The sequence below is a fragment of the Leucopleurus acutus genome (assembly GCF_964270905.1).
Source record: "Leucopleurus acutus genome assembly, chromosome: 2".
Taxonomy (NCBI): Eukaryota; Metazoa; Chordata; class Mammalia; order Artiodactyla; family Delphinidae; genus Leucopleurus; species Leucopleurus acutus.
In genome coordinates, this window is record NC_139143.1 from 65,295,869 (window position 1) to 65,322,401 (window position 26,533).

Here is a 26,533-nt window from a genome sequence, read left to right on the forward strand (position 1 = left end):
GAATCGGCCTTGACCTACCAAATCACCCTCTTGATCTCTCAGCAGCATTTGACACAGCCCATGACAACACCCTTCTTGAAATCCTCTTTTCCCATGGTTTCAGGAATACCATACTCACTTGGGTTTCTACCACTTCTCAGTCACCTTTGCTTTTTCTCCTCCCCTTCACCACTACTAAAATACAGGAGAGCCCCAGTGCTACTTCCTTGGCCTTCCTTCTCTTCTCTATCTACATTCATCTACGTACTCTCAACTGAACTAGTCTCAAGGAGTTAGATATTATCTGAATTAGTTTACTAAGGATGTCACAACAAATTACCACAAACTGGTGGTTTGCTCCAGTCTCTGCCTCCATCTTGGCATGGCCTTCTTTGTGTCCCTCTCAAATCCCCCTCTCTCTTCTCCTACAAAGACACTAGTCATTGGATTTAGGAAGCGCCATAAATCCAGGAATATCTCATCTCAAGATTCTTAACCTAATTACATCTGCAAAGACCCTATTTCCAAATAAGGACACATTCACAGGTTATCAGGGGTTAGAACTTAGATATATCTTTTGGGGGGGATATAATCCAACTCAGTACACCACCTCTAGGCTGATATCTCCCAGATTCATAACTCCAGCTTGAAACTCTCCCTTGAATTCCGGTCTCTAACACCACTACTTAGGTGACTAATAAACATTTCAAATTTTATATGTCCAAAAGGGAACACTTGATTCCCCCAACCATGTTTCTCTCCTAATATTCCCAATCCTAGTAAATGGCACCACCATTAAAACCCTTGGAGTCAACTTTGACTCCTTTCTTTTACTCACAGCAAGCCATCAGTAAACTATCAGCTTTACTTTCAAAATATATCTTGAGTCTGACAGCTTCTTTCCTCTGTACCATTACTCTCTTATTCTATGCTACATCATCCCTCTCCCCACTGGACCTCTTTGAAGGAGTAATCCAACTGATCTCCTTGTTTATGCCCTCTTTTAGTCATTTCTTCTCACAGCAGCCAGACTGACCTATGAAAACATAAATCAGATCTTGTCTCTACACTCAAAACGCTCCAGCGGCTGCTCCTCACACTTTGAACAAAATTCAAAGTCTCTGTCACGGCCTAGAAGACCCCACTTGATCTGGGCCCGCCTACCTCTCTGATTGCAGAAAGTACTTCTCTTCCTCTCACTGAGCTCCATCCTCGATGGCCTCCTTGCTGTTCCTTAACAGTCAAGCCAGTTCTCCCAGTCCTTTGTGCTTGCTGTCCCCTTTACCTGGAATGCTGTACCTCCAGATATTCACAGGGCTTGTTCCCTCACTTAACAGTTCTCTGCTCATATGCTGCTTCCATGGACCATCACTCTCTCTTCCCTTACACTATTTTATTTTGCTTCATAGCACTTATCACTACTGGACATTAAAATAATCATTTATCAGACATCTTGGCTGTTTCCCCCATTAGAATGTGAATTGCGTAAGGCCAAGATTTGCTTTGTTCCACTGTATTCATGCTGCTCAAAGTGGTGTCCAGCATATAGTAGTTGCTCATTAACTACTTGTTGAATAAATGAACAAGTAACTATAATCATCTTTTAATATTAGTTAAAGCAATGTAGCCATATTTAAAACTGATATGAAAAGTAAAAATCACATTAAACCAGTTGAAGGTAATATTCACTGAGTGCTTTTGGGAAATAATGAAGAAGCATTCAGGTGAGAATGTAAACATGAACTCTTCCAAACCAATTCTTTAGCCAGCATTTATAATATTTCCTTGAAAAGTTCAATCCTTAAGTTTGTCAATGAGTCTGTTTCTTATACAAATTGATACAGAGATATTCTAGTAAATCTCTGCCTTAAAGAGAAGAATTATGAGGCAAAACCTAATTCAACATAACTTTAAAAATGCTTCACCATGTTTAGTACCATAAAACTACTTTATCAAACAGGTATTACTCAAATTTTATAAAAATCTAAAGTGTTCATGATTATCACTGAACGAAGTGTTTAAAACACAGCTGGTGTTGAGAAAGATAGACGATACAGTGGTAGACTACACCTACTGGTCTCAGAGATAGGTAGGCTCATATCATGCTTTTGCTACTCACCAGCTGTCTAACCATGAGCAAGTTCCATAGCTTCTCTAAGCTCAGTTCCTCTTATATAAAACTGGGCAATGCCACCTACCTGACAGGATACTTGTGGTTATAACATATGACACACAGTGTTATTACACAACCCATTTCACTTGAATTAATATATGTTGTGAGCCAAATCACATCCCCTAAAATATGAAAATGTTCATTTCATAAAGCAGATCCTCTGTAAACCTTTTTCTGGGGACTTTTATGACCTCACACATAAGACAAGATGCCATGCAAACAGCTTATTTTTTTTAAGTAGTGGAAAGTCACAAAAATAATCAGAAATATGTAGTGTGTATCTACCTAGCCTAGGATCCTACTAGGTGGTCCAGCATATAGAATTAACGCTAAGGACCACAAGTACTTTGCCTGGCTCAATAGATGCCTGATAAATGTCTGCTGAATAACAAATTAATGGATTAACTAACAAAGGTAGTGATTGAATTCTTAATACACCTGATTAGAACTTCTAAATAGCTGGAGGAAATGTTCCTTAGAGAAATCAATGCAGTCTCCATGGTAAGAATCCTAGTCTGGCTAGGTAAGAATCCTACTCTGTATCTGTGAGTAGCAGCTGGCACAATGCCTTAAACACATCAAGCAAAGCTAAGGACAACCCTCCTTCCACCCTATCCCAGCCTCAACCCAGCTAAGGTCTTCTTTTACCTACAGTTAATCTAGCAATTTGCAGGTGAATCTGAAATTATTTTAATTTTTATGACACATTATTTAAATATTCAAAATAATTCTATTACAATTCTGTTATCAAGCCTTATTAGTTCACATTAGTGTAGGCAGCAGTTTGGATTAGAGAATGCTACTGATTGTTTTATAGGTTTATTACTACTATAAATGATATACAAAAAATAAAATAACAAAGAAGTAGACTGTAAATATTTTCAAGAGGAAAATAATTGCTAGCATTTGGCCAGCCATTTAGATTTTGAGTTGTCTTTACAGGCAAATTTATCTTATTTAATTATCAGAGCAACCTTTTGAGGTTTATTATAATTTCATGTCATTTTAGAGTTGAGGTAATAAAGTTCAAAAAAGTTAAATAACTTGCCCAAGAATATACAACCATGAAGTGACAGATCAGTTTCCAAATCCTGTGTTCTTTCATCTATTTAATAAAGCAATTAATTGAAGAATGGTCTGATGAAGTAGAAAGAGCACTAGATGAGGAGGAGGGGGCTATCACAAATGCACAGTGTGGTTGCAGGCATGTTATTCAATACTGTGTACATAACCTGAACAAATTTCCTCATCCCAAAATACGACCTCAACGCAGCCAACCTCAAAGTATTCTGGTGAAACTAAAACCAAAGTACGTAAGAGTAATTTGAAAATTTAAGACCACTATACTGGGAAAAATATTTGTAAAACATTAAATAATTCTGATGATTAGGAGTTTGAGCTTTGAAATAGCATAGCCATTCCCCTTGCAGTTTTACTGAAAATCCTCATTTAGTCAGAAAAACATTTTTCACAAATAATTCAAAAGATAAGCTCAACCTTTGTCTAGCTACAAATTTGTGACATTCTACATACACTGGGAGAATAATTCATCATGAACCTTATTTTAATATAAAAAAATGTATAACTCTATCCCAGCATTTTAGTAACATTTATTTTGTAAAAGCTTTAACTTTTAAGATCATTATGCAAATAATTTATAATTAACTTATCAACATAAACTTCCTTCTCAGGTACATATTTGAATATACCCAAGTCCTGCTAAGGTGAAAATGGCCTATCTATGTCAAATAGGCTTAATTTAGTGCAAAGTAGCTACTGCCTAAAATAGACCACTTCTCAGAAAACTATATAATTATGTACCTTGGTGGATAAGATTATAATCTAGATACCTTGAATAAAGAATGGTCCTCTATTATCTAAATAGGTAATCCTCATTAGCTAAAGGCAAAACTTCAGGAAGAATGTACATGAAGTGATAAGAACAGGTCACTTTCAAGCCAGCCAAATCAATCCTGAAGACTAACAGGGTGACAGATATCACAACCAGATTATCCTCATCATCTCAATTCAGATGTCTTTTATATGAAAATGTCCTGATTATTAAAGTTATATAGGATTAGGATAAAGAATATTGGAAAGGAATAAGGAATGGTGGAATAGAACCTCTGAAAAGGCCATTCCTCCATAAAAGCAACAAGAATACTGGCAATAGTTGTCAAAATCAACTTTTTCAGAACTCTCAAAATTAACCAAAGGTTTCCAACAATGTGATTGGCATTTATTCAACAAAATCACTGGATCTCAGGAATAACAGAGAAATTTGTGGTGTTTGGACTTTCCCTATTCCCATTCTCCTCTCCTTAGCCCTGCAGTAGCCTTAAAAACCAAAAATCCCACAATCACAGCAAAAATAGCAGCCAGCAGCTATTGGAAGGGAAAGAATGGGGTTGGAATACACCAAAAGTACCACTTTCAGAGAACTGTAATTATTTAACCTGTCTAGTAGTTCTCTAAAATTACCCATTCATAGAGCTTTCTTTATTTGGCCCAACTCAGAGCTTACTCAGTGCATTTGCCTTTTCCCCCAGGTAGCATGTGGAAAACAATCAGTGGCAATTGTTCAACATAACAGCTGCCTCAGGCAGCAATAACAGCTGGGGAAAAAAAGATGACAACCAAAAAAAAGAAAAATTGGGGGAACAAGATGGCCATAAGGGCCTGTGAATTTTGTATAATCTAGAAGGCCACATGCATGCCTGGGGCTGTGCACATTCTCAGGAAAGATCTCAGAAGGCCCTAAACTCTCACCTCTAGCTAACCTTAAGGCTCTACACAAGCAGGAAATGAAGACAAGCAGGAAGTGAAGACTAAAGCAGAGTTATAAACTGCCTGAGCATTGAAGGCATATTCCAAAATGCACATCAAATCCTTCAGCAAATGCTGGGAGACTACTTGGCTCTGAGCATTTAAGAAAATCTCTGTCTAATAACGAATTGATCAATGAGAAAACTGAGTAAAGACTTTAATGACCACAAAGAACAAAGAATACAGACCTTACAGAATTAGCTCAGGAAAATTACTAAGCAAACAAATAGCAACAACAACAACAACCAACAACAAAAACAAACACTGGGGGAGGAGAGGAATCTGATTTTGAGTGGTGCCACATTATATTACTTAACATGTTCTGCTTTCAACAAAATATTACAAGATGTGTGAAGAAAGTATGCCTCATACACAGGAAAATAAGCATGCAGTAGAAACTGTCTCTGAGGAAGTCCAGACATTGAGCTTACTAGACAAAGACTTTAAAAAAGCTATTTTAAATATCTTCAAAGAGCTAAAGGAAGCCATATCTAAATAACTAAAAAAGTAAGAGAATGATTTTTCACCAAATATAGAATATCAATAAAGATATAGAATTATTTATTTATTTATTTTTTGTGGTACGTGGGCCTCTCACTATTGTGGCCTCTCCCGTTGCGGAGCACAGGCTCCGGCCACACAGGCTCAGCAGCCATGGCTCACGGGCCCAACCGCTCCGTGGCATGTGGGATCTTCCCGGACCGGGGCACGAACCCATGTCCCCTGCATTGGCAGGTGGACTCTCAACCACTGCGCCACCAGGGAAGCCCCTAGAAATTATTTTTAAAAAATAAATTCTGGAGGTGAAAATTAAAATAATAGGAATAAAAAATTCCCTAGAAAGGTTCAACAGCAGATCTGAGCCAGCAGAAAAAAGAACCAGCAAATCTTAAGACAGGTCAGTTGACATTGTTCCCCTCATCTGAGGATCAGAAAGAAAAAAGAATAAAGGAGCATATCAAGTGTACCAACATATATTTAATGGGAATCTCAGAAAGAAAAGAAAGGGGAAGAAAGAATAGTTAAAGAAATAATGGCTGAAAATGTCCAAAATTTGATGAAAACTATCAATCTACACATCCAAAAAGTTCAACAAACTCCAAGAAGGATAAAAAATCAAAGAGATCCACATCTATAAACATCAAAATCAAACTTTCAAAAGACAAAGAAAAAATCTATAAAGCAACAAGAGAGAAGAGATTCATGATGTTGAAGGGATCCTCAGTGAGATTAACAGCTGATTTCTCATCAGAAAACTACAGAGGTCAGAAGGTAGTGAGATGGCATGCTCAAAGTGGTGAAATAAAGACTATCAGCTAAGAATTTTCCTTCAAAAATTAAGGAGAAATTAAGAGAATCCCACATAAATAAAAACTGAAAGATTCCCTTACTAGCAAATTTACCCTACAAGAAATACTAACTGAAGTCCTTCAGGCTGAAATGAAAGGCCACTAGACAGTAACTCTAATTCACACAAAGAAATAAAGAACACTGGTAAAGGTAACTACAGCTGATCCTCCGTATCCACAGTTTCTGCATCTGTGGAGTCAACCAACTGTGGATCAAAAATATTCCCAAAACAATCCCATAATGTTGCCAAAAGCAAAACTTGAATATGCTACACACCAGAAACTATTTACATAGCATTTGCATTGTATTAGGTATTATAAGTAATCTAGAGATGATTTAAAGTATATGGGAGGATGTGCATAGGTTACATGAAAATATCATGTCATTTTATATAAGGGACTTGAGCACGTGCAGATTTGGGTGTGTTTCCACTGGGGATCCTAGAGCCATCCCCCACAGATACCAAGGGACAAATGTACATAAGTAAATGTAAAAAAATATAATGTATTTGTGTTTGTGTGTAACTTTTTTTCTCCTATCTGATTTAAAAGAGAACTACATAAAGCAGTATTTACGTCTGTGTTGATGGGCTCATGATGTATAAAGGTAATTTGTAGAACAATAATAGCACAAAGGAAAGGGAGGAACTGGAGCTATATGGAAGCAAAAATTTTGTATACTATTGAAATTAAGTTGGTATTGATCTGAACCAGATTATAAATTAAGAGGTTATAAATTAAGAGGTTAATTGTAATCCCATGGCAACCACTAAGAAAACTTTAAAATACTAAAATAAATGACAAAGTAATTAAAATGGTACACTAGAAAATACATTTTTAACAAAAAACAAGGCAATAATAAAGAAATAGAGAAACAAAAAGATTTACATACGTAAAATAGCAAAATGAAAGTCATAAATTCTATCTTTCAGTAATTACGTGGAAATGGACTAACACTCCAATCAAAAGGCAGATATTAGTAGAACGGGCTTTATAAAAATTGATCCAACTACGTGCTATCTACAGGAGACACATTTTATATTTAAAGACACAAATAGGTTGAAAGTAAAGAATGGAAAAAGATATACCAAGGAAATAATAACAGAAGAGAGTTGCAGTGGCTACACTAATATCAAACAAAATAGAATTTAAGACAAAAATTGTTACTAGAGACAAAAAAGAACATTTTATAATGATCAAAAGTTCAATCCATCAAGAAGACATAACAAGTATAAATATCCCTAACAACAGAGTCCTAAAATACATAAAGCAAAACCAACACAATTGAAGGGAGAAATAGATAATTTATCAATAATAATGGGAGACTTCAATATCTCATTTTCGATAATAGAAGAACCAGACAGAGGACCAAGAAGGCAACAATATTTGAACAGCATTATAAACCAAATAGAACTAAAAAGCATCTATAGAACACTCTACCCAACAACAGCAAAAAATACATTCTGCTCAAATGCACATGGAATATTCTCCAGGATAGACCACACGTTAGGCCATAAAACAAGTCTTAATAAATTTGAAAGGATTAAAATAGTACAAAATATGTTCTCCAATCCAATGGAATGAAATTAGAAATCAATAGCAGAAAGAAATTTGGGAAACTCAAAAACATGTAGAAGTTAAGCAACACATACCTAACTAACCAAAGTTGGTGTCACTGCTTTTTTACCAAAGCTGTAATTATAAGGAAAACTAGACCTCTGAATCAGATATTAGAATGATTCAGTCTTCCCACAGAGTGACTGGGAGGGCACAGAGGGTAAATAAAGGTATTGATTTGTCAACCCGAATATACCATGTCTCTATATCTCATATTCTAAGCTCAAGTTGCATTGAGTCCTACAGCTTCTTCTTTTCTCTATTTTAATTCTTTTACTACAAATGTGAACCTTATTTGGGGCAAGAATTCACCCTCTTCCTTTGGAGCTTCAGTGATGTCCAGGACCAGCCAAAGCCTCAGGATAGCAGCACACAAAAGTGGGTCTCTGGTGGAGACCTAATCACCATGCAAACCTGAGGGTTCTCAAGTACGACAGTGTTCAGAAGTTTCAGAATTGAAACTAGGATTCTAAAACAAATAATAAACCCTGAGGTTAGCAAGGAACTTCTAGTAACTAACACAAGAATTGTACTTATAAGCCTTCAGGCAATGGATTTGTCCTCCTTAGCGATCACCATGCAAGAGTAGACAAAGAAGTAGCATACAGTGGCATTGAATATTTTCTCTATTTCTGTAAAATTATCAATTATTTGCAAAGTTCCCTGTGAATTATCTGCAAACATTCAAAAATCTGTTCTTAGGACTACCATTTACAGAATATAAAAAAATTGGGGTAACGAGGGCCTATCTTTGACAAAGCAGGAGTTAAAATGAGCCGCAAGAAATGAGGTTCATTTGGGGTAAATTCATGGCAATGAATTCATGGTAAATTCATGGCAATGAATTCATGGTAAATTCACACGGCAATTTCTAAGTGGCAGCTAATAAAATAAGCCAGGTCTATAGCAGAAAAAAAAGTCTCATTTAACTTTCTGGATACAGATTTGTGACAGACAGACTGGGGATATCATTTGTACTCCTCCATGAAGTTTCATCTGAAGTAAGTGTGGACTTCTCAGGGATGTGATTGTGCTGCACTCACTAGAATCCACTGATGGAAGTGTTATCTCTCTCTGTTCCAATCAGATAACCTGGTTTTGTCTCCTTCAGAACAAGAAGGCTTCTGAGACAGGGGTGTTTTAGTATCATTTTTATAACTAGACTCCAGCCCTAATCCATAATCTGGCTCTCCCAAGTTACTGAAGCTGAAGAAAGAGTCCTGGTGATGGTCCCCACGTAGCCATCTGGAACTTCCACCTACTTTGTTTCAAACCCCAATCTCAGGTATGTTGGAAGAAGCCAAGAAGAAGAAAACCAGTCACTACTGCAGAACTCTGAAAAGGTTCAAGAACTGAAGGCACCAAGGTTAGTGAAGAGGAGCTGAAAATAGAAGAACTGGCTGAAAGTTTATATGGTTTACTGTTAGGCCGCCAGACTCTTTTTCCCATCTTGCACACCCACACAGTTACTCCTCCTTGACCTCAGCAGAATACTGAAGATTTACTTTCAGAAGAGGATGAACCAGGGCTTCCCTGGTGGCGCAGTGGTTGAGAGTCCGCCTGCCGATGCAAGGAACACGGGCTCGTGCCCCGGTCTGGGAAGATCCCACATGCCGCGGAGCGGCTGGGCCCGTGAGCCATGGCTGCTGAGCCTGCGCGTCCGGAGCCTGTGCTCCGCAACGGGAGAGGCCACAACAGTGAGAGGCCCGCGTACCGAAAAAAAAAAAAAGAAGAGGATGAACCAGAGGGACTTTGGACTTAAGAAGACCTTCAGGAATGTCATTATGAAAGCAGAGGGATTAATGAAAAGTCTACATGCTGAATAGTGAGAATCACCTCACCTTCCCCTACCAACTCAATTCTTCCTTGTAGCTCTGAGACCACTGGACATCAGGCTTATACCAAGTCAGCTCAAGAGAAAATACTTGAATCTAACAGCAGCTGAGGAAGTCTCCCCACAAAATGGCCAGGTCCCAGCCCAATCGCCCTATGGAAAAGCCCATTAGTCAATGAATCCCTTTCAAGCACAGGCAGACCTTCCATCAGCTTTTTAGTGCTTTACTCTTAAATCTACGAGAGCAGCAAAAGATCACCAGTCATTTGAAAAAGGTCTCTAACATCAAAGATAATGACCAAAACAAACAACCAGAAAAAAATGAACTCAGAGATATTCTAGATTACAAAAAGAAAACCTCAAAAAGCTGTCATTAAAATCTTTACAGAAGATACTGCACTTGAGAAGCCAAGAGCACAATCCTATTTTAAAAAATAACATTCACAAAATAAGAAAATGCTGTTGGAATTTTTAAATGATATCAAAAATGAAAAATTAGAGGAGCTAAAAGTTGAGTAAAGATTGCAAAAAGTAGAACAAAGAGACAAACAGATGATAAATGAGATTTTTTTTAGAAAAAGAGGATTAACCCCAGGAGTTCTAAGATGTCAATAATAAGAATTCCAGATAAAGAGACCAGAGAAAATGGGGCAATTAATTATTTTTTTAAAAAAAAAGAATTCCTAGAATTGGAGAAGATACATCTGCATCTTGAAAGGACACATCACTGAGTGCCATTCATAATTTCTTTAAACAGACACACACAAAGACCCATCATTGGGGTCCCTGAACATAAATTATTACTCAGCTCAGAGAAAGAAAAAGTCAAACATCAGCATAAATAAGGGACTTTTTTGGATTCTGAAATGCCAGTAACAAACATATATTATGAAAGCAGGGATTTAAGTCAAACATTATAAACTAAATAATATCTTACATGCATTAAAAGAGCCTCCTATTTTAATGAAAAACAAACAAAAACAGAAAAGATTTTTTATTTGGAGTATATTCAGATAACTCATAAAAACTAAGGGGAGAATCTGAATTCTGTATCAGAAATTTCTTTTATTAGCTGTTAAAATAAGTAGTTCATAACAATTAGAAAGGTCTATTTTCCTAGATCTCAGTTAATCTTACATTTATTTATATAGGTTTAGACTATATTCCCCAGTTTTCTTTCAGCATCTTAAATATGAAAGAGCTAACAATATTAATAATGGTGAATTTAATTAATAATAAAATCAACTTATGAGAATTTGTGTTACCTTGAAATATACCCAAACTCTTGACATTTTAAACTAATTCCCGTTCATCTTATGGGCCATACACTCACCTTGAGGATCAACTTCTTTAGCTAGTTTCAGTGCATCTGAGTTTGCAAGATCGGTGTTGGCTGGGGTAACAGCCAAAATCAGACAGTTCTCCCGTGTGATGAACTGCATAATCATCTCTCTGATCTGGTACTCAATATCTGGTGGCTGATCTCCCACGGGCACTTTCGTAATTCCAGGCAGGTCGATAAGGGTTAGATTTAACACTGTGGAAAGGAAAAAAAAAAATAAAGTTTTACATATACCATCAATGCTGAAAGATATCAGCAATGCAGAATCATGTGTCACTTTAGTAGAAATAAAACAAGCTGAGCTTTACGTATTGTGTATCTGAAGAACTTCGACTCATGTGCATAGAATAAAAAGGACAGAATTCAAAATGGCTTTTCAAGTTTTCTCTATTTTTATAATATGATTGTGCTAGGCCAAATGATCATTTTAACATAATTTAAGAAGCACTGATTTGCATATCTAACAGTTTTCTCAGAGAGCTGTCACATTTGTAACTGGGGGCTATAATTCAAACACTGAACAATAAGTGAATATGCTGTCTGCCAGTCTTGTACACTGCCTTCAAATGGTGTAAAAATTCTCTGGGTAAGGTTTGCCCTTCCCTTTAAAAACATCATACATTATTTACAGAGTGTTAGCCACTTAACCTATAGGAAAGCTGTTAGCCATTCATGGTGCCATGAGGTTAGTGTGCAGGCTATACAGCCAGACTCATGGAGCACCATTTTGGGAGCCCAGGAAACTACCGAGTCAGTGACTCCAGTCCCGACCTGGCCATCGTTCTCTTTGCACGCTACGTTATTGGCACCAAGTCCTCTTGGGAAGTTGTAATTGAGCTTATGTCACTCATGGTCCATTTTAAAAGCAACAGAGCTGGGTAGAAGATAGGAGATTAAAATCTGCCCCACTAAAATCTTAGTCAGAATGGAGGCTATTCTGTATCACACACCAGGAACTGGATATCTGACAAGTTTCTGCCGACAGTCTGGGGGAAAAAAAAATCACAGTTGATTCCTCAGGAAGAGATTAAAGAGGAATATATAGGACTGAAAGAAAATTCATTAAGGATAACTCAACCATAGTACCATGCACCTCTAAGATTTTTGCAAAAACTGAAGATATTAAAAGATATTAAAAGATATTAAAAGATATTAAAAATGGAAGTTTTCATGCATACCTCTTTGGAATTCTAAAAGTTTAAGATAAACATAAAGAAAACATTTTAAAATGACTTCTCTTTTAAAAGTTATCTCCTCCTGTCTCCCCATAAATAATTTTATGAGCTGTTTGGATCATACCATTTACTGAAGTATCTAAGCACAATCCTAGAAACTCGGTATTTTTTGAGAGAAAAAAACCATCTTCTATAAATACTGTATGTTAATTAATATAGTAAAAATTTTTGAGGACAAGTATTTTGAATTTTGTTATTTTACTTACCATGTGGGGAATAGACTCGTAAATTAATGGGTATGGAGGAAATCCCTTTATTCATTCCGGTTACTCGATCTGTTTCTGCTTCAATCTCATGGCGAACTTCATCAAAATCTGTAATTTTTCTTCCTTTGCAATGTAGAAATTCTGCATATTCTACAAAAGACAAATTAATACAACCTAAAATTCATGTACTCTTGCAATAATAAGGAAATAATGCTTCTTTAATTACAAGTCAAAGTATCCAGTATTGCCTCTTCAGCCATCACAATGAGAGAACACAGTAGTTAACAAAAAGCACAGTTAATACTTTAGAAATATTAAACAGTTCAAATACTAAGGCTGCTAAATTTGCTAATTTTCAGATAAGCAATTAAGTATTATAAGCAGTCTTTAAACCACCCAGCCTACTAAATAAAGAGAATCCTGGCCCTCCAAATGATGAAACAAATAATAGCAACCAATTGTCAAAGAAATTAGAGCTAGGGTACACAAAAAGCCTACTTACTAATCCTATTAGAATGTCCTTTTTCAATATCACCACTTTATCACGATGGAATGCTAAATTATATAAATATAGCTTCAGAAGGCAAAAAGATTTAGAAACAATGTTTGCTTTATCTTTAAAAAGAAATAATATATGGAATATTTTAGCTTTAAAATATACTATTCAAAATACCACACCAATTTCTTTAATTAAAAAGATATTTTCTCAAGAAAAAAAAGATAGGATATTACAAAGAAACTATTTACCTGCAATCTAAAAAAAAAAAAAATCAGTATCTGTAGGCAGAAGGAAAAACTCTAAAGTAACTATATAATAACAGAATATTAGTTATTGTTAAATTTCAGTAACATCTTGAAACTGTTGTGCTATCAATTTCTATATCTGCTTCCAGAGATATCAAGTATATGATAAACAACACAACTCAGAAAAGGAAACTGATACTATTAGACCTAAAAATTTTATGATAATTTTAACAAGGGAACGAGTCTTAACAAATACTTTAATTTCTCTAACAACTAGCTGAAGAACTGCTCCACCAAACGTAGACTAAGGCTAAGTATCTTGGGACAGATAGCGGCTGAGAGAATTATTGGTAGTCTTTCTATGATTCCCCACCATAAATATTTAACCTTCACCCACTATATGGCAAGGCCAACAGGGAGACAACTACAAGATGTGGCTCATGCATCAATGGTGGAAGTATACACAACAATTAAGCTTCAAAAGGCTTCAGAAGTCTGGCCTGAAGAGACCACTGCATCATTTGGCATTTTCTTTCACACATTTACCCTCATTGGTGCTGTCTTTATTAGATTATAAATTCTTAGACGATAGAGCCTTTATTTTATTTACCCACTCAGTGGCTAGGCCAGTACCATGTAAGAGTTTAAAGATAAGTAGAGGATAAAACAATAAGAAAAATAAAGAGGAGCAATGGATGTCAGATCCTAAAAAATAAGCAAACAAAACTTAGTAAACATGAGCCATAAATAATTTATAATAAACAGTACTTTTCAATTCAACATGTTCTGTGGAAATTACAAATCTGAGAACTTTTGGCTATCGTAATTATTACGTTCATAGAGTTAAAAAGCTTCTGGATCAGGGACTACATTTTCAAGTATGTTACTAATCAATAATTCAAGTAACACAAATGTGTACTTCTCTTGTTGCCACTAGATGGCGCCTACTTGCTTTCTCTGTAGGAAACCAATGCCCTTCCAGAAAGCTGCAAAATCAATGCAATTTTCAAATTAGATTTAAATTCATTCCTGGACTTCTGAAAATGCTTTTATCTTGGAATTTAGAGATTGGAATTGTGCAGTACCATCTCAAACCTCTGTGTCTTTTTAGGGATAGGGTTCCACAAAGAGATTTAGGGATGTATTTACTGAGCTCCTACTACTTCTCAGGCACTGTTTTAGAAGTTGGGGATATAGTAAAGTGAAAAAAATAGTCTCTAGCCTCATGAAGCTTAAATTCCAGTGAGATAAAATAGTAAACAGTGTGTGTGTGTGCCAGATTATAAGTGCTATGGAGAAAATTGAATACGGGGAATAATAAATACTGGGGAAGGGAGGTTGCTTTGTTATATGTGTCCGTCAAGGAAGGCTTCTCTGATATGATAAAGTAACATTTGAGCAAAGACTCAAGAAGCCATGCTTTACATAAGAGGATCCCAGTAGACTGCCTGAAGCAGGCTATGCTTGGCATATTGGAGGAAGAGCAAGGAGGCCAACGTGCCTGGAGCACAGAGCATGGGAGAGAGAGGCAGGAGATGAGGTCAGAGCTGTGGTACAGACCTGGATGGTGTAGGGCCTGTGGGCCATACTAAGGGCTTTGATTTTTACTCAAAATGAATGGTAGAGCACTTGAAGCATTTTGGGTAGAGGGGAAACATGAGGTGACCCAGGTTTTAAATAAAGAACTGTACTGTTGTGTTAAGAACAGACAGAGAGGTATAAGAGAAGAAGCTGGCTAACAGAATAATAAAGGTGAGCTAATGAGGCTTGGACCTGGGTGAGAGTGGAGAAGTGGTTACATTCTAATGAAGTTTGAAGGAAAAACCAGCAGGATTTGCTGATGGATTAAAGGAGAGGTATGGGAGAAAGAAAGGAGTTAAGAATAACTTCAAGGAGGCTGACCTCAACAATGAGAAGAATTTTGAAGTAGAAAAGACTGACAGAAAGGAAGATGTTGGGGAGATGGGGTTGGGGATCAAGAGATCAGTTTGGCAACCCAATAGAAAATGGGCAGAAGACCTTAATAGACATTTCTCTAAAGAAGACATACAGATGGCTAAAAAGCACATGAAAACATGCTGAACATCACTAATTATCAGAGAAATGCAAATCAAAACTACAATGAGGTATCACCTTACACCAGTCAGAATGGCCATCATCAAAATATCTACAAACAATAAATGCTGGAGAGGGTGTGGAGAAAAGGGAACCCTCCTACACTGTTGGTGGGAATGTAAATTGGTACAGCCACTATGGAGAACAGTATGGAGGTTCCTTAAGAAACTAAAAACAGAGTTACCATATGATCTAGCAAGCCCACTCCTGGGCATATATCCAGAGAAAACCTTAATTTGAAAAGATACATGCATCCCAATGTTCACTGCAGCACTATTTACAATAGCCAAGACATAGAAGCAACCTAAATGTCCATCGACAGAGGAATGGATAAAGAAGATGTGCTACATATATACAATGGAATATTACTCAGTCATAAAAAAGAATGAAATAATGCCATTTACAGCAACATAGATGAACCTATTGATTATCATACTAAGTGAAGTCAGACAGAGAAAGACAAATATCATGATATCACTCATATGTAGAATCTAACTTTTAAAAAGATACAAATGAACTTATTTACAAAACAGAAACAGATTTACAGATATCGAAAACAAACTGATGGTTACCAAAGGGGAAACGTGTGGGTAGGGGGGAGGGATAAATCAGAAGCTTGGGATGAACATATACACACTACTATATATAAGACAGATAACCAACAAGGTCCTACTGTATTGCACAGGGATCTCTACTCAATATTCTGTGATTACCTATATGAGAAAAGAATCTAAAAAAAGAATGAATATATGTATATGTATAACCAAATCACTTTGCTGTACACCTCAAACTAACACAACATTATAAATCAATTATACTCCAATAAAATTAAATTTAAAAGTTCAGTTTGGGACCTATTAAGCTTGTGATGCCTACTACACACGACCCACATGGAGAAACAGAACTGCCGCTAATGGTTGAGAATCACGCAGCTGAAAGACACAAAATTCCCATTCACCTCATCTGATAAGTGTATATCTATTCTGAAATTTTTACAGAAGATGGCAGTCAAGGGCTTGAGGAAAGGTTAGCCTTTTCTAATTAGCACAAAAATGCCTTGGGGCTGGATCTGTGAGTCTTTCATCTAGGGAAAAATCCAAGCTAGATTTATATGTATTTGGAATTCATTAAAGTTAGTCAAGTAGATGAGATCACTAAGTGAGAGATAAGGAAGAGGTCAGAGCACTGGGCCCCAGGTTTTCCAATGTTTAGAGGTCAGGAAATGGAGAGTAAGCCCGAGTGGTCAACAAAACCCAGAGAGAAAGGTGACCTAAAGCCAGTTAAAGAGAATGTTTCATGAAAGGAGACTTTCCACTCCATCAAATACTGCCAACATGTCAGGTAAGATGAGAACTAAGAACAAATCATAAAATTGGGCAACTTGAGGGTCATTCAGGATGTTGAAAAGGGCTGTTAGAGTGGAGTAGGGTGGGTGATAGTCTGATTGGAATAGACTTTAGAGAGAATGGGAGGAGAGGAAGTGGAGACTGGTTGCAGACACTTCTTTTAAAAAGTTGTGTTGTAAAGGAGAGGAAAGAAGTGAGAGGGCAGCTGGAGAGGGTTATGAAGTCAAGGGAGGGTTTTATAAAGATGGGCAAACTAATAGCATGTTCATAGGCTGATGGTATTAATCCAGTCCTGAGGAAAAGCTGATGGTGCAGAAGTAAGAAGGGACAAGTGCTAAAGTGATGTCTCAAGGAAGAGGGGATAGGAAGCACTAGAAAGAAACATGCCAGTTCATCCATAGGAACAGGAAGGAAACAGAATAATGAGTACTGACGGACGACACAAGTCGGTAGAATTGATGGTGGTGGGAGCATGTGAAATTCATCAGGTGAGAGTGGGGATTTATCATTTTGTCGAGTCATTTTACGCCTGTAGAAAACATTTCTGTATTCTCACTGATTAAACCCTACAAAGACTATTATTTTTACCACAAAATACCACACACACACACACACACACACACGCACGCACGCACACACATACACACACACATACACACGCACACACACAGAGTGATCCTAAATGACCTAAGAGTAACCATAGCAGGAATGTCAACTTGGGTCTCAACTATGTCCATCACTGGGATTCAGACCTGCCCAGCATATCAGAAGGACTAATGGACAGGAACCACAAAATCCCTATTTCTATGGGTCTCAAAGAGCTTCCTGGGAAATAATTCATCCTACAGGATAGAAAATTCAGGGAAAACCTAATCTAAATTGTCAGAAGGGAGCTACCTGTAGTCCATCCTCTACCCAGGTCCAGAGACTCATAGGTCTATGTCCCCTTCATCTCTAACAGTACAGTGATAATTGTCAGACCACATATCCTACTTTCTTATTAGAAAAACATGGCAACCATAACTACATTTCAGAATTTATAGCTACAGGATTATATTGTCAATAAGATGAGTCCTCCTAGCAACAAGATAAGCCACTCCTGTTATGGGATCCCAGCTCTCTAGCAAGCAGACTATAAATAGGTGGACAGCAGAGGTGGCATACATGTTTTTGAACAATTGCCCATAGTTGCTATTGAGGAGGATCATCAATCAGCTTATCATCACACAATCCCTGAATAAATCTTGATTAGCAGTGCAGAATTTAAAGGTCACAGCTTTACTTCCCTGCTGTCCAAAAATACAATTACAAATGAAAATCTTATAAAGGATTACCACAAGAACAATAAACCATTTACTATACTCACGTCTGAAGAATGTTCACATGAGTTTGGGGATGAAGGAAATTCTAACACCTGAGCCAAACCCTACAGAACACGCTGCACCAGCCAATCAATAGTTAGACTTTTTAAGAGCTTATAAGTGTGTATCTTCTAAGACTTTTATACTGTTGTAAATTAATATGCCTAAAGGTCTAACAAACCTCATCTTAGGGTCCTGAGATAAATTCTTTCTCATAGAAAGGTACAGTTTCCAGTGGCACAAGCTCTCTTGGCATGTTCTCAGTGTTCCTTTCATTCTAAATGCTTGGTAGTTGGGCACATGGAATGATCTCTTTCTCAAACAATTCCAGGCTTCAGCCCAAGTTCAGTTGAATGGAGAGTGATTAAATTTCTTAGCCACAAGCTCATATAAAGGTTGAAGGCTATGTGTATATAAGCAATGAAATCCTAATAATGCATCCATGAAATTCTTTTGTGTGTCAGTATAACCTACCTTGCTGAAATTCATAGTATGTTTTCAGTTTCACAAAATAAGACTCTAGTTTAAAAAATCTTTCCTGTTTTCCCAGTATTAAAGCAAAGGTTAAGATACATTTTTATATCAAAGAATGATTTGGGAGAAAAAAGAGGATATTAAAAAAAAATCAGAGCTATCATTCTATTTTATTTTTATTTCCCTATAAAGCATTTTAGCACTGTCATTTCTGCTGATCATGAAAAACAAATTACGCTAGGTTAAACAGCTGACAAATTGTTTGGGGGCAGGATGATATGGTTTGTGCCTGGGCAGAATTCCAATCATCTGTGAAAAGCACAGCATGACCATAAGAATTTAAATATTCCCAATATGCCCCTTCCATGGGGAAAAACATTCATATGTTTCAATTAATCAAGGTTAAGTAGAAAGGAATTATTATGGAGCACAGGCATATAACCTCCTGTCAATCTTTATTCTAAGAACTAGGGTCCTCAATACTTTAGCTAGAGTTTTATTTCTAAAATGTTTTAATAGCAATGTTTTTAAGCACGGGGCTCCAATGAAAATGGAGTACATTGGACACATAAACAGGGAATGGTTTTCAATGCAACTAGCTAAATCCACTGGCTGTAAAGACCATCTAGTATGACTACATTTAAAAACATATTTCCTTAAAGGCAAAGGCTGCATTTTATTCATCTGTGTTTCCCTAATGCCTATCATATTTAGAGAAAAGAACACCTGTAGATTTCTTCCTTCTTCTTTAAAGAAGTCCTCTTTGCATACCATTGAGCAATTTGGAAAAATGCTTCCAGAAAGCCTTCATGTCATTCCAAATTGAAGGCAAGAGCCTGGAACGGTGGTTAACTAAGCAACAAGGCAAGTTAGATATGAATTATACAGACCCAGATATACAGCAGAAGTCAACTGTGTCCTAAGGTAAACAGGGAAAGTTTAGTAATCAAAAAAAAAAAAAGAAAAGAAAAGAAAATCTAAAGAAACAAACAATTAACCTGAGGGAGTCCAACAGTGGGTGAAAGGTAGAGGTCCCAGTCAGAGGGTAAAGAACAATAGGGTGGGAATAAGAAGGGCCAAGATTTCACAGCAGACAAAAGGTGGGTGCTAAGCAGGTATCAGAGACCAGCTGCAGAGACTAGGGGTAAGCATCAGGGCTCTGGTACTCCTGAGGCAGAGGAGGAGGCCAAAACAGAACTCCAGACCCAAGTGAGCCAGATGGTCCAAGGCAAAAAAACAAGGTGAGAATTCAGTCATGAAAAGGGAGGTAGAGCCTTTTTCACAGGAAACAAAGCCAAAGCTACCCACATACACCTCAGTAAAGAGAGATTAATAATAGTACTTCCTTGATATTTACTGCTCAACGATGGCCTATACAGGTTGCTTGCCTAAGAGTTGGGCTGGGTCTAAATCCTGGGTGAGGCTAACCCTACAGGTGAGGATTGAGTGGCCACAGAACAGTGCTGGCATAAGAGACCAGGACTAACATTTGGCAGAAATCCATCCAGCAATAGGAATTTGTATGGAATTCTACCACAAGTGCCAAAAATAACAATCAGAGAATCAGCAGCTGTAATACTTACATAGCGCAATTTAGTTCCATATTTTTTCAGAAGGAGCTCAAAAAGTATAACAAAAATTAACTCTATTTCATAATCCTCGTTTCCACGTAAAACACAATTGAGAAAGGAGACCTTCAAGATGGCGAAGGAGTAAGCCGTGGAGATCACCTTCCTCCCCACAAATACATCAGAAATACATCTACATGTGGAACAACTCCTACAGAACACTTACTGAACGCTGGCAGAAGACCTCAGACCCCCCCAAAGGCAAGAAACTCCCCCACATACCTGGGTAGGGCAAAAGAAAAAAGAAGAAACAGAGACAAAGAATAGGGTCGGGACCTGCACCAGTGGGAGGGAGCTGTGAAGGAGGAAAGGTTTCCACACACTAGGAAGCCCCTTCGTGGGCGCAGACTGCGGGTGGCAGAGGGGGGAAGCTTCGGAGCCACAGAGGAAAGCGCAGCAACAGGGGTGCGGAGTACAAAGCGGAGAAATTCCCGCACAGAGGATCGGTGCCGACCGGCACTCACCAGCCCAAGAGGCTTGTCTGCTCACCCGCCGGGTCGGGCGGGGCTGGGAGCTGAGGCTCGGCTTCGGTCGGAGCGCCGGGAGACGACTGGGGTTGGTGGCATGAACACAGCCTGAAGGGGTTAGTTCGCCACAGCTAGCCAAGAGGGAGTCCGGGAAAAGGTCTGGAGCTGCCGAGGAGGCAAGAGACTTTTTCTTCCCTCTTTGTTTCCTGGTGTGCGAGGAGAGGGGATTAAGAGCGCTGCTTAAAGGAGCTCCAGAGACGGGCGCAAGCCACGGATATCAGCACGGACCCCAGAGTCGGGCCTGAGATGCTAAGGCTGCTGCTGCCGCCACCAAGAAGCCTGTGTGCGAGCACAGGTCACTATCCACACCTCCCCTCCTGGGGGCCTGTGCAGCCCGCCACTGCCCGGGTCCCATGATCCAGGGACAACTTCCCTAGGAAAACACACGGCGCACCTCAGGATGTTGCAATGTCACGCCAGCCTCTGCCGCCACAGGCTCGCCCCGCACTCCGTACCCCTCCCTCCCCCCGGCCTGAGTCAGCCAGAGACCCCAAATCAGCTGCTACTTTAAACCCATCCTATCTGAGCAAAGAACAGATGCCCTCAGGCGACCTACACGTAGAGGTGGGTCCAAATCCAACTGAACCCCAAGAGCTGTGTGAGCAAAGAGAAAGGGAAATTTCTCCCAGCAGCCTTAGGAGCAGCAGATTAAATCTTCACAATCAACTTGATGTACTCTGCATCTCTGGAATATGTGAATAGACAATGAATCATCCCAAAATTCAGGCGGTGGACTTTGAAAGGAAGTGTAGACTTGGGTTTGCTTTCTGCATCTAACTTGTTTCTGGTTTTATGTTTATCTTAGTTTAATATTTAGAGTTTATTACCACTGGTAGATTTGTTTATTGATTTGGTTGCTCTCTTCCATATATATATATTATTTTCCTTTCTCTCTTTTTGTGAGTGTGTACGTGTATGCTTCTTTGTTTGATTTTGTCTGTATAGCTTTGCTTTTACCATTTGTTCTAGGGTTCTGTCTGTCATTGGTGGATTTGTTTTTTGGTTTCATTGCTCTCTTCTTTCTTTCTTTTTTATTACTTTATAATTTTTTTAGTTTTTAATAATTTTTTTAATTTTTAATTTTAATAACTTTATTTCACTTTATTTTTTTTCTTTCTTTCAATTTTTCTCCCTTTTCTTCTGAACCGTGTGGCGCACAGGGTCTTGGTGCTCCTGCCAGGTGCCAGGCCTGTGCCTCTGAGGTGGGAGAACTGAGTTCAGGATCTCCTGAAGGAGTCTCGTCCACCAGAGACTTCCTGGCTCCATGTAATATCAAACAGCGAAAGCTCTCCCAGAGATCTCCATCTCAACACTAAGACTCAGCTCCACACAACGACAAGCAAACTACAGTGCTGGACACCCTATGCCAAACAACTAGCAAGACAAGAACACAGCCCCACTCATTAGCAGAAAGGATACCTAAAATCATAATTAGGTCACAGACACCCCAAAACACACCACCGGACGTGGTCCTGCCCATAAGAAAGACAAGATCCAGCCTCATCCACCAGAACACAGGCACCAGTCCCCTGCACCAGGAAGCCTACACAACCAACTGAACCAACCTTACCCACTGGGGGCAGACACCAAAAACAACAGTAACTACAAACCTGCAGCCTGTGAAAAGGAGACCCCAAACACAGTAAGTTAAGCAAAATGAGAAGACAGAAACACATAGCAGATGAAGGAGCAATGTAAAGACCCACCAGACCAAACAAATGAAGAAGAAACAGGCAGTCTACCTGAAAAAGAATTCAGAGTAATGATAGTAAAGATGATCCAAAATCTTGGGAATAGAATGGAGAAAATACAAGAAACATTTAACAAAGACCTAGAAGAACTAGAGAGCAAACAATGATGAACAACACAATAAATGAAATTGAACATTCTCTAGAAGGAATCAATAGCAGAATAACTGAGGCAGAAGAATGGATAAGTGACCTGGAAGATAAAATAGTGGAAGTAACTACCACAGAGCAGAATAAAGAAAAAAGAATGAAAAGAATTGAGAACAGTCTCAGAGACCTCTGGGACAATATTAAATGCACCAACATTCGAATTATAGGGGTCCCAGAAGAAGAAGAGAAAAAGAAAGGGACTGAGAAAATATTTGAAGAGATTATAGTTGAAAACTTCCCTATTATGGAAAAGGAAATAGTCAATCAAGTCCAGGAAGCACAGAGAGTCCCATATAGGATAAATCCAAGGAGAAACACAGCAAGACACATATTAATCAAATTATGAAAAATTGAATACAAAGAAAAAATATTAAAAGCCACAAGGGAGAAACAACAAATAATATACAAGGGAATCCACATAAAGTTAACAGCTGATCTTTCAGCAGAAACTCTGCAAGCCAGGAGGGAATGGCAGGACATATTTAAAGTGATGAAAGGGAAAAATCTATACCCAAGATTACACTAGCCAGCAAGGATCTCATTCAGATTCGACAGAGAAATTAAAACCTTTACAGACAAGCAAAAGCTAAGAGAATTCAGCACACCAAACCAGCTTTACAACAAATGCTAAGGAACTTCTCTAGGCAGGAAACATAAGAGAAGGAAAAGACCTACAATAACAAACGCAAAACAATAAGAAAAGGGTAGTAGGAACATACATATTGATAACTACCTTAAATGTAAATGGATTAAATGCTCCAGTGAAAAAACATAGACTGGCTGAATGGATACAAAAACAAGACCTGTATATATGCTGTCTACAAAAGACCCATTTCAGACCTAGGGACACATACAGACTGAAAGTGAGGGGATAGAAAAAGACATTCCATGCAAATGGAAATCAAAAGAAAGCTGGGGTAGCAATTCTTATATCAGACAAAATAGACTTTAAAACAAAGATTATTACAAGAGACAAAGAAGGAGACTACATAATGATCAAGGGATCAATCCAGGAAGAAGGTATAACAATTGTAAACATTTATGCACCCAACATAGGAGCACCTCAATACATAAGGCAAATGCTAACAGCCATAAAAGGGGAAATCGACAGTAACACAATCATAGTAGGGGACTTTAACACCCCGCTTTCACCAATGGACAGATCATCCAAAATGAAAAATAAGCAAGGAAACACAAGCTTTAAATAATACATTAAACAAGATGGACTTAATTGATATTGATAGGACATTCCATCCAAAATCAACAAAATACACTCTTCTCAAGTGTTCATGGAACATTCTCCAGGATAGATCATATCTTGGGTCACAAATCAAGCCTTGGTAAATTTAAGAAAATTGAAATCATATCAAGTATCTTTTCTGACCACAACGCTATGAGACTAGATATCAATTACAGGAAAAAATCTGTAAAAAATACAAACAAATGGAGGCTAAACAATAAAATACTGGGACTTCCCTGGTGGCACAGTGATTAAGAATCTGCCTGCAAATGCAGGGGACACAGGCTCGATCCCTGGTCCTGGAAGATCTCACATTCAGCAAAGCAACTAAGCCCGTGTGCCAAAACTACTGAGCCTGCTCTCTAGAGCCCACGATCCACAACTACTGAAGCCCGTGAGCTGGAGCCCATGCTCTGCAACAAGAGAAACCACCGCGATGAGAAACCCATGCAGCACAATGAAGCGTGGCCCCTGCTCGCCACAACAAGAAAAAGCCGGGCACAGCAACGAAGACCCAATGCAGCCATAAATTAATTGATTAATTAATTATTTTTTTAAAAAGTTTTCTGAAGAACCTAGGGGCAGGACAGGAATAAAGACACAGATGTAGAGAATGGACTTGAGGTCATGGGGAGAGCGAAAGGTAAGCTGGGACAAAGTGAGAGAGTGGCACTGACATATATACACTACCAAATGTAAAATAGATGGCTAGCGGGAAGCAGCTGCATAGCACAGGGAGATCAGCTCAGTGCTTTGTGACCACCTAGAGGGATGGGAGAGGGAGGGTGGGAGGGAGACACAAGAGGGAGGGGATATGGGGATAAATGTTTACGCATAGCTGATTCACTTTGTTATACAGCAGAAACTAACACAACATTGTAAAGCAATTATATTCCAATAAGGATGTTTAAAAAAAAAAGAACATTCCACCCAAAAAAACAAAACAAAACAAAACACAATTGAGAGAGAAACCATACTCCAAATACTGAAACCAAATAGGAAGCAGGTCAAGCACTTGGCCAAAAATTGCAAAGTGGATAATTAAGTCTCAGCAGCATCTGACATGATTTTCCTCCTCTTCCTTGAAACATTCTCTTCTACTGACTCCCATTATTCCAACTTTCCTGACTTTTTCTTCTTCCTCTCTTACGTCTCCTTCACCATATCCTTTGCTCATTGTTCCTTCTCTTCACCACTTCTAAATACTGGAGTGCAGCTAGACTCCCTCCTAGACCTTCTTATTTTCTTTGTCATCTCTCTTTCCCTAGGTGGATATCCTATCCTCTCTTATATAATCTATTGGCCTTTAAAAAAGTATATATATACACACACACATGTGATATATATATCAAATATATATATATCACATATATATCTCCCCAAATTCATGTCTCAAGCATTCTAATTCTAATGTTTAATTGACATTTCCACTTGGATGTCTAATAGATCTCAATATTAACATGTCCCAAACCAAACTTTTAATCCCCCATTGCCTTCCCCTCTCATCATCCACATTTCCTCCTCCTCCTGTCTTCCACATCTCAATTATTGATACTACCATTGAATCAGGTCCTCGAATCAAACAACAGCTATTTCTGCATCCTTCTTTTCCTCCGCTCTCTCCCAGTCATCTTCTCACTGCCTCCACTGTGGCCATCCTCCTTCTAAGCTGATGCCACCTGTTACCTGGACTACTGTAAAAGCATCCCAACTGGTCTTCCTGGTTCCACTCCACTGAATCCATTCTCCACATGGCAGCTAGAGAGGTCTTTCTAAAACATATGTCAGATCATGTCTCTTCCTTTTTAAAAAAAATTTTACTGGTTTTCCAGATCAGTCAGAAATATCCAAATTACTCTCCCCAGCCTACAAAGTCCTAGACAGTCTGAACCCTGTGTACCTCTATCTGTAACACTATTTCTACCCTCTGTGCTCAAAACACTTCAGCTGCAACATCCTCCCCACCCCAGGGTCCCTCTACAAGGTGCTCCTCTTCTGGAATGTCCTTCATCCAGATCTCTGCATGTGTGGCTCCATCCTGTCATTTACTTCTCATCCAAAATATCATCTCTAATTTAGAAAGCCTTCCTTGATCAGGCAAAGTAAAGTCACACTCTATCACATCATCTAATTTACTTTCTTCTGTGCACATAATCATTATGTGAAGATTTTGTTTTTTATTGCCTGTCTTCACCTACTGGAATACAAGCTCTATGAGAACAGGAACATTATCTGCTGTATTCCCAGTACCTAAAACGATGAATTTCATCTATTGGGCATTCAATATATATTTTTTGAATTAAAGAGCAAATAAACGAATGAGTAAATGAGTGAATGAATCAACAAATAAACACTGGCGGACACTTGAGGTTTGTGGGTATTGAGAAGAAAATGATCATAAATATACGGCTTTTGACATGTTGAGTTTGATATCTTTGAAATATCCAAGTAGAGCTTCAAGCAGTCAGCTGGAAATACATGTCTGGAGTTTAGCCCAGGAGCTATAAATGTGAGATTCATAGGTGCATCAGTTGTAACTGAAGTCATGGCGTAGAAGCAATTCCCTAAGGGAGAATACGAAATGACACAGAAAGAAGCCTTGGGTAGATGTAAACTTTAAAGGCCAGGTAGAAGATAAT

At 38.2% G+C, this 26,533-nt stretch overlaps 1 protein-coding gene across 6 annotated transcripts in view; it reads right to left on the reverse strand.

Moving 5' to 3' along the window:
• The window catches only part of DNM3 (dynamin 3), a gene marked incomplete at both ends in the record, with an annotated part of 577,972 nt that overhangs the window by 402,873 nt on the left and 148,566 nt on the right, over positions 1 to 26,533 (reverse strand). For all 6 annotated transcript variants that reach the window (XM_082834657.1, XM_082834656.1, XM_082834654.1 and 3 more), the window contains 2 exons: positions 11,112 to 11,315; positions 12,562 to 12,711. In XM_082834657.1, the coding sequence (XP_082690783.1) occupies positions 11,112 to 11,315; positions 12,562 to 12,711 (354 nt within the window). The remainder of the gene's footprint in view (positions 1 to 11,111; positions 11,316 to 12,561; positions 12,712 to 26,533) is intronic.